At 52.2% G+C, this 8,737-nt stretch overlaps 1 protein-coding gene across 1 annotated transcript in view; it reads left to right on the top strand.

The window, feature by feature from the left end:
• The first annotated feature begins 7,605 nt into the window (after positions 1-7,605).
• The window catches only part of GALNT10 (polypeptide N-acetylgalactosaminyltransferase 10), a 74,057-nt gene continuing 72,925 nt past the window's right edge, over positions 7,606-8,737 (top strand). Inside the window, exon 1 of the mRNA XM_065734682.1 lies at positions 7,606-7,821. Within this exon, the coding sequence (XP_065590754.1) occupies positions 7,642-7,821 (180 nt within the window). The 5' untranslated portion in view covers positions 7,606-7,641. The remainder of the gene's footprint in view (positions 7,822-8,737) is intronic.

The following is an 8,737-nucleotide window of genomic DNA, read 5'->3' as shown; positions in this document are numbered from 1 at the left end:
TAACTCTTCAGCAGAACTGTATGAATAATCTGCATCAAACTGTGGATTAGGTGGAGATTGCTTCCTTCCTGCTCAGTGGCCCTCTGTGAGCTGACTGCAAATTTCAGTGAATAATTTTGCTTTGGATTGCATCCTGGAGCTCCAGCAGCGACTGGAGGGCCATTGTGCACAACGGTCCTCAGCTGCTTTAGAAGAGACAATCCGTGCCCGGAAGATTTAGCAATTAAAGACACAAGCCAGAGAAAAGGAGAAAGAAGAGAATTCTGACTCATTTAATGGAGAGGGCTGAGGGAAAAAGAGATCAAAAATTAGGTTTTCAGACAGAGTTTGTCCATTCGGTGCAGAGATATTTATTGCATTTTTGCACACCTAGGAGATGCATTCATTCTGCGGTTGTCGTATTTTGGGCTTGATTTCTATTCAGCTTTCTCTCCATCTCCACTTCCTGAGCTCTCATCGACTCGGTTATAACTGCAAGAATGAATCCATTTACGGAGCATTGTTGCAAAATGAATCAATAAACCCAGAGCAAACACAAGGCCATATCCCCAGAGGCTGAAAGGGGCAATGTGTGGTGCAGCAGTGGGCACGGGAGCACATCCCATGGTGGGATCAGGTGAGTGCTGGTCGGGAACACTGTGGTCAACTCCTGGCAGAAGGAGCAGGGCAGGATGGGGCATCCATCACTTCTCTGGACATGCTGTGCTTTATTGTATTTTTTTTCCCTTATATCCAATCTAAATCTCCCCTCTTTTAGTTTGAAACCGTTTCCCAGATCCCAAGCATCATTCACCTGAGATGGCACAGGGAAAATCCTGCACGCTGCCACTGCCAAAACTGAAGTTCTTTCCAGGGTTGTGAGCCTTTGGAAAGTCAAATGGAGGAAGTTAGAGAAGATGAAAATATGGCAGGGATGCAATTAGGGAAGTTCGGGTCACTGGTGATGGACCCGGCAGTGCTGCACGGGTTCTTGCCTCCCAGTGACCCACAGAGGCTGAGCAAAGCCCTGGTGATGGGCTCCATGATGTCCCAGTTCTTCCCCCTCCCTGCATTTATTTCACCCTTGGCCGGGTTGTGACTGACAGTCACATCACCCCAGTGATGTGCAGTGAGGCTTTAAGCTGTGTGAATGCCCTCAGTTACATAGCCGTGGCCTTAATTGCAACCTGAATGCCACCAAAGCTAAATCTGATCATAGGCAGTGAAGTGATGGGTCTGGAACCCCACCTCCAAGAGCTCCCACCCGCCCCATCTGCTTCCCACCCATAAATCTCCCCCTGTCACTGAATGACACACCAGTGCTCAGGGTGATTTCCACATTTCTCTCTCTGCTGTGCTTAGTTCAACCCCTGCAACAGCTGCCAGACATCATAAATCACGCAGCAAAATCCTGGGGCTTGGGATCGCTGTCGTGTAAAACAAATGTCTTCCAGATTTTGTAGCGCCTGGTGCTGCTTACAAACCGTCAATTGCTGGTTCTTCCTCCTCTCTTCTATTTATTTCCCAGCCCCGCATCTCTGCCGCTCCTTGTCTGCTGTATATCTCCCATTTATTGTTATTTCATTTCCCCTTTTGTTTTAATAAGTCTTTTACTGTGGATTCTTGTAAAAACAGCTGCTCCAGCCAGTAAAAAAGAAAAAAAGAAAATATCTGGAAACAGATGCCCTGGCATTGCTTCAGCTGTAATCTGCTAGATTTATAATTCCTCTTCAGTTCAATATTGATTCAGAATAAAGCAACTCAAAACACACTGGCAGCTCGCAGCTTTTCATAGCCTTCCCCTGTCTTCCTTCCATGCCATAACATTTCTTTTCTCTTCATCCAGACGAAAAGCACATGGAAGAACAAAACACTGCGAGCTGATGAGAGATCCAAGTGTCTGCAGAGCAGAGGGTTTATGTCTGGGAAGGCTCAAAATAATACTGTCAGCTGCTTTTTTATGGCTTTAATTTCTGTCCTCCTGCCCAGCAATTGCTGTTTGCTCTCTGCATCCCCCCCTTGCTCACTCTCTGACTTGCAAAGGGTTCCAGCACCAGGACCATGCGGGGGACTGGACAGGAGATGCTGTAGTGGCAGTGTCCTCTGTGTGTGTGTGACATGAGGACAGGCACTGTGTCCCTGGGCTTCTCAGCCCCCAGACATCACTGCTGGGGGTACAGTGAGCTGCACTGTACTGAAATGAAGTTCCCTTTGGTAAAGCACCTTGAGAGCCCTTAAAAAAGAGGGGGGGAAGAAAGAAAAAAGAAAAGATGTCAGGAAGTTTCCTTCTGGTCTAGAAACAAAAGAGCATATGTTAAGTATGTACCAAACACACAGCTCAGATCCCCACCTGCAAGGGCACAACACTCATATGAGTGTGGGACAAAGATTCACTGGGTCACTGCACACCCCACTGCACACAGCTCCAAGACCAAGCACCCTGATGCAGCTCTCCAGTGAGATTTGCTATTAGACAGTTTGGGACACAGCCGTGTTAATTTCCTTCATGGAGGGAAGCGGGGACCTGAGCATGCTGCTAGGGGTGTTGTCACAGGAAGGGATGAGCTGCAGATTGCAGGAGGAGGAGAAGGGAGGAAGTTTGGGATGCTGGGGATGAAGGCAGCACCCTGCACGGAGCTCATGTGTGGTGTTTCCCGCCTTTCCCTTTAGAGAGAGAAAATGAAGCACAAAGGATGTGGTTTTCTTATGGCTCTCAAACATGAGAGCCCTCAGAGAGGACCTGCTTAAAGCAGAGAGCAGCCCCTTGTTGGAAAGTGCTCGGCAGGGCCGGCTCAGCACCATGCCCTCCAGGCAGTAGCCACTTCAGCCACCACACACTGTGCTGAGGTCCATGGTGAGGGGGGGATTTGTGTCCGAGGGCACCCACTCAGGGTGGCAACCTGCACTCAGCTCCAGGCTTGCTCCCATCATGCTGTCTCCCCATGAAGGACCCCATGTGCCCACCCAGCCCTGTCCCAAAAGTCAACCCCTGTACTGATGTTCTCCCCCGGAAAGGCACTCCTTGAATTCTGGACAGGAGTCTCCTCTGTTTCCATCTCATATCTTGTTCTGTTTTCCCCTTGGTGGGGCTGAGTGCAGTACCTCAAGATGAGATGATCTGCATCATTTAAGTTTTTATGCACTTCACTTAAACTCTCTCATAACCAGTTGTATTTTCCCATTCTCCTAGCTGTCTTCAGCATTAGAGAGTTTAGTGCTGGGTTAAGCATCTTCATTCCTCTTTCCCTTTTCCATAAGGTTATGTTTTAATGGTTCAAGCAGAGTTTCTCACACTTTGCAAATAATGAAGAGCCTGAGTGTGGAGGTGTATCCAAGCCACTGCAGTTCCACCATGAAGAAGACCTGGGACCCACACAGTGCTCCTCTCACCCAGCCTGTACCCATGGAGCTGGAGCAGAGCAAACCTCTTCCCCAGGTCCAGTGCAGTTCTGCACAGCTCTTCCTAGAAAACCTCCTAGCTGCAAGGTTCATGGCTGCAAACCTCTCTTAGTATCAGCTCCGCATCGCATTGGAGAATCTGCTTTCAGCTCATCAAAGCTAAAGCCACCTCGGCACATTTGGAATGCTGCTACCTGTTCCATGCATGAATAGCTGTGACAGGAAACAAAGCCTAAGAAGCAAAAAGTGAGGCTGAAGGCTGCAATGCTCAGAGCTGCCTTAATTATTAGAGCGTGAGCTTCTACATCCCTTGGGAAGCACAGGAAATATTGGCCTAAAAATGCACAGTGTGCTCAGAGCAGAGGAGGCAGAGAGCTGTGGGGACATCTCACTGCAGTCAGCCTTGCTGTCTCCACTGGGCTTGGAACAAGTCCGATTCATTGCAGCATACCTGAACTCAGCAGAGAGAGCAGACAAGGCTCATTGCCTATGCCAGGCAGAAAACGGCAACAACAATTGAGGTTTTCTTCCTTTTGTAATAAGGTTATGTGAGCAGACAGCAGCAGGAGACCCTCTCCCTCCCCATCCCCACGCCAAGATTTCTTAGCATCCTCCCGTGCTCAGAAAGTGCAGCAAAGCCATACAGCCCCCAGAGCCACACATCTGCCACACAACATATCCAGGCCTGGAAGTGAGGCTGAAGGATCTGGGTGGCTCCTGGGAAAAACAAAAACAAAAACAAAGAACAACAACAACAACAACAAAAACAACCACGTCCCCTTGAAAAGCTGAACACTGGTATGTTCACACAACTGTTTGCACTGTGCAGGATGAACGAGGTCCCTCTTCGCTTCACACTCTGCTCCAGCAGCAGACTGGCCATGCCCTGCACTGCTGCCTCCGTTTGCCCAAAGCAAATGCAGCAGATTTCTCTGTTGACTGTGGGGATTTGGTTCATCCAGGTGGATCCATGGGGAACACTGGCTAGTTTGTTTTGTTTCTTTTCCTGCTAGAAGTTGTGTGTAGGTCCGTTCCATGCAGATTAACCTCAAAGTCAGTCTCAACACAGAGAACTCACTCCTTGCTTCCCTTACTCCACTGGTTTTGGTGCTCTTTCTCCTTTCATGGAAGCTCTGGATGCCCTCTCACAGGGTCGGGGCTCACGACTGCTTTTAGAAATCCTGCAGTCACCCTCATGTCCCTGAGCGATTCAAGCACACATGTGGTTTTGCAGCATCCCCAGAGCTGATGCCCCAGGTTTTGGGGCACCCCGGCATACCAGGAGCAGCACCTGCTGAGCTGCAGAGCAGGGCTTGACTCCTGCCCGCAGATGGGTTGGTTGCTGAGCACAGCATGTTGCCTTTTCTGGGGGAAAAATACAGGAAGGAGAAACAACAAATCAATTCAGTTCACGTGAGATTTGAGCTGAACTTCAACCAATAAATGCTGAAGGATAAAGCAATGCCAAAGGAAAAAAAAAAAAAAAAAGTCCTGTTGTGACACGGTCATGTTTGAGGTTCATTTATTATTTAAAGATTTTTTTTTTTTTCCTTTTCTTCTCCTGGTTAAAAAACAGATTTGCAGAAAGGAGCATCACCAGCATACCAACACCCATCCCAGAGCTGAGGAGCTGTGTGCTGGGTGCCACCTCACAGCGGGCACAGAGGGGACACGGTGCTCACGGCTGCTTCCCACCACCCACCCCTGCAGGAGCACAAGCCCAGCACCCAGCCCTTACCCATTTCTGCTGCATTCTGCCTCTCAGCATCTCAGCACACGAGCTGAGAGCCAGGCGACCCAGCTTGCTAACAAAGAGAGCTTCCAAATGGGGATTGAGCCACGATTAATTCATCCTATATTTGTTTTGAAAAGTGCCTCAGCAAGGTACACCATTTCCCTTTCCAGCTCGAGGCTTAACATACACAGGCTTTCTTCCGTCTCAGAAACAAATCCACATTTATTTTGCATGCACCCAATTAATCCCCACGGCATTACATCCAACAGGCCAAAATGAGAGCTGTCTCCACTGAAACACTTCAGGAGAAAGAGGAGAGGGAGAAATGCTGGGCTGTTAGCAGAAGAAGTCAGTGAAGCAGCGTTACAGCAATGTGCCAAAGCTATGTGCTGGTACCACCCATGGCTTTGGCTGATACTGGGTTTTCCTGGCTTGCAGGATCTTCTTGGGGACCTTCCAGGAACCCCAGTACCCACTGTGGCAAATTTTGGAAAGGTCCCAACTGGAGGGCACAGGCATCGCAGCATGCACTCATAGCTGCAGCACCCAGCACCTGCTCACTCACCCCATGGATCCCATCCATCTGTCAGGACCCCACTGGCACATGGAACCCCACTGAGGGTTGAAACTGGGTGACAGTTTTATGTCCCTTCCAACACAAGCCATTCTATGATTCTGTGTATGACTGCATGAGCATGCATGGTTTTGCAGTCCATGATGACTTGGGAAGGGAAACATGGGGCATTCAGCTCAGGTGTGATCACTGTGATCCCTACGATGCTCTTCACTTGGTTTTATCATTCAGGATGCTCCCAGGATCATCTCCAGCGCTGATTTACCTGCAGCATCGGACATATTCTGTTCCCTGTTAAATCTTGTGCAACTCTGCCGAAGTCAATCTATGAAGCAAACATTTAATTTAGCAAGCAGGCTCAGAATCCCAAATTTAAACATATGTCAAGCCAGCTAGTAGCTTTGTTTTAATTAACTCTCAAACTTTGTGGCTGTCATTTCTTTATATAAATGAGGATGTTCTGCCAAGGGCAGAATATAATCCTGTGTGCATACCTACAACACCGTCTGCTGCTTCCCCATCGCTCTTCAAAGAGCACAGAGGCAAAGGGATGGGCTGCTGTTATAAGGGTCCATATGGCAGCACAGCGTTCTGTGGTCTTGAATCACAGGTCACGCAGCACTGCAGCCTGGATCCTTGGTAGGATTGGATGGGATAGGGATAGGATAAGGATAGGATAAGGATGAGATGGGATAAGAATAGGATAGGGATAGGATTAGATAAGGATTGGATAGGATAAGGATAGGATCGGATAAGGATAGGATGGAATAGGATAAGGATGGGATAGGATAAGGATAGAATAAAGATAAGGATAGGATAAGGATGAGATGGGATGGGATGAGATAAGGATAAGATAGGGATAGGATCAGATAAGGATTGGATCGGATAAGGATAGGATGGGATAGGATAAGGATAAGATAGGAATCATTAGGGTTGGAAAAGACCTCTCAGATTATCTAGTCCAGCTGTCCACCTACTACAAAAACTGCCTGCAATAGTGTGGGTAATGTGAGTGCAGTTTTATTGGTGCCACGGCCAAAGTGTCAGTGCTGCTGCGGGTGCTCAGCGGTAGGAATGGCTCGCACTTTGCTTCTGGGGCAAGAACAGGGCAATTCTGGGGCTCTGTCGACCCCACCCGAGAACGGACAACACAACCGCTAACAGTTCCTGAAAAGGAAGAAACTGAAGGCCAATTCTCATCTGCGGTCGACATGAACGAAGGAGGGGGGCTCAGAACCGCTCTCCCGATTCGGTGCTCCCCCCGAACTCGGGGCTCTCCGCGGGCCGCCGCCGCCCGCCGGGCTGTGAGCTGCGGCCACACCCCGAGCCGCTGTGCCGGACGCGTTCACGTCGGTGCCGCTCGAGGAAATGGGGCAGCTCCCCTCGGGGCTCCGCGTGGGAAGAGGGCCGCGTTCGCGTCCCCGACAGCCGCGCTGCTCGCACGGGGTCGGCTGCTGCTCCTCACCCCCAGGGCTCTGTGCCATCCAGAGGCGATCCCGAATTTCGGGGAAGCGGTTTATTTAAGCGGCCGGTTTGTTTCAAGGAGAAAAAAGAGAAGAAGACGTCCTAAAATTAATAATAATTAAAAAAAAAAGCTATTCCGCGGCTACCCATCCGCTAACGGGCCGGCGGAAGGCAGTTTAATTACCACGCAGCCCTCCACCAAGGCGCTAATTGCGGAGCCGCTCCGCAGCAATTAGCGCTCCGCTCCCCGCACCGCCTCCCGCGAGCCGAGCCGGGAGGGGCGGGGCTTGCGGAGGGACCGCCCCCTCCCGGCGGAGTGGGCGTGACCTCGCCTGGCCCCGCCCCCGGCGCGGAGCGGAGCGGAAGTGCCCGAGTTGCCGCCCGCCGCCGCCGCGCGCTCCGGGCAAGTTGCGCTCCGTCTGGGCGGCTCCGCGCTCCCTGCTCGCCCCCTCCTCGCCCCCTCCTCACGGCGGCGGCGGCGGCGGCTCCGATGCGGCGGAAGCAGAAGCGCTTGCTGCAGGCGGTGGGGCTGGCGCTGGCCGCCCTCGTCTTCTTGCCCAACGTGGGGCTCTGGTCCCTGTACCGCGAGCGGCAGCTGGAGGGCGGCGGGGCGAGCGGCGGGGAGGGGGCGGCCGTGGGGCCACCGGGGGCAGCGGCCGGAGAGGCGGCGGTGAGTGGGAGAGGGGTCCCGAGGGTGAGGAGGGGGTCCTGGCGGTGCGAGGGGCTGCGGGGGACGGGAGGTGAGCGCTGAGCTGCGGTCTTGCATGCCCTGGGAGGGGGGGAGGGAGAGGGGAGTGGGTTGAGCCCACCCCCTTGTGCCCGAGGGTCCCTACCCGTGTGTGAGTGCCCGGGGGTCTCAGCCCGTCCCTCCGTGCCGGGCGAGGCTGTGTCCGACTGAGTGCGGCGTCGCCCTCCGTGGGGGATGCGAGGGTTGCCTTTACGTAAGGTGAGGGATGAGGGTTTTGCACGGGGGGTGGGCTGCAGGTGGGATGTCCCAACTTCCCTGGCTGCTCGTGGATCCGGAGGTCCGCTCGGCTGAGCGTGGTGAGGGAGTAAAGCGAGCTCCTCGCTCTAGAGGGGAAAAAAAAATAACGAAGGGTTGTCCCATCCTTGCAGCGCAAAGGATTCTGCATCCCAAAGGAGTGCAGTCTGCTCCTCACCTGCCCCAGGTGCAGGCAGCGAGCGACTCCTTTAACTCCAGGTGCCCCCAGGCCCTGTGGCGAGGACTTGCTGAGCACGATGCGTGTGCCCAGCCCTCCCTTAGGGCAGGAGGAGCTCGGGGCTGTCTCTGAGCTCTTCCCGCTGTGCTCCCGCTGCTTAGCGATGCTGCAGCGAGTGGCTGTGTTCCTTTCTCGTCCCATTGATGTAGCTGTAGATCTAACAGACGAACCCTTCTGCTCCGTGTGAGAGACAGCAGTGCTAGATCGCCCAAATCAGACGTTTGTAAGCTCAGTTTAGCTGTTTTACTTCTGGCGATGTAATTGCTTTATCCAGTTCTTGGTTTGGCTCCGTACCATTAAGAATGATGGGGACCTGAAAGCTTGAAATGTCAGCACATAACTGTCACTTCAGCTCCTGCTCCACAA

The sequence above is a fragment of the Cyrtonyx montezumae genome, unplaced genomic scaffold, assembly GCF_038088225.1.
Source record: "Cyrtonyx montezumae isolate F1298 unplaced genomic scaffold, pur_monq_1.0 scaffold_18, whole genome shotgun sequence".
In the NCBI taxonomy this organism is placed as follows: Eukaryota; Metazoa; Chordata; class Aves; order Galliformes; family Odontophoridae; genus Cyrtonyx; species Cyrtonyx montezumae.
Note: the sequence above shows the minus strand (reverse complement) of the source record. Positions and strands in the feature narration are given on the sequence as shown.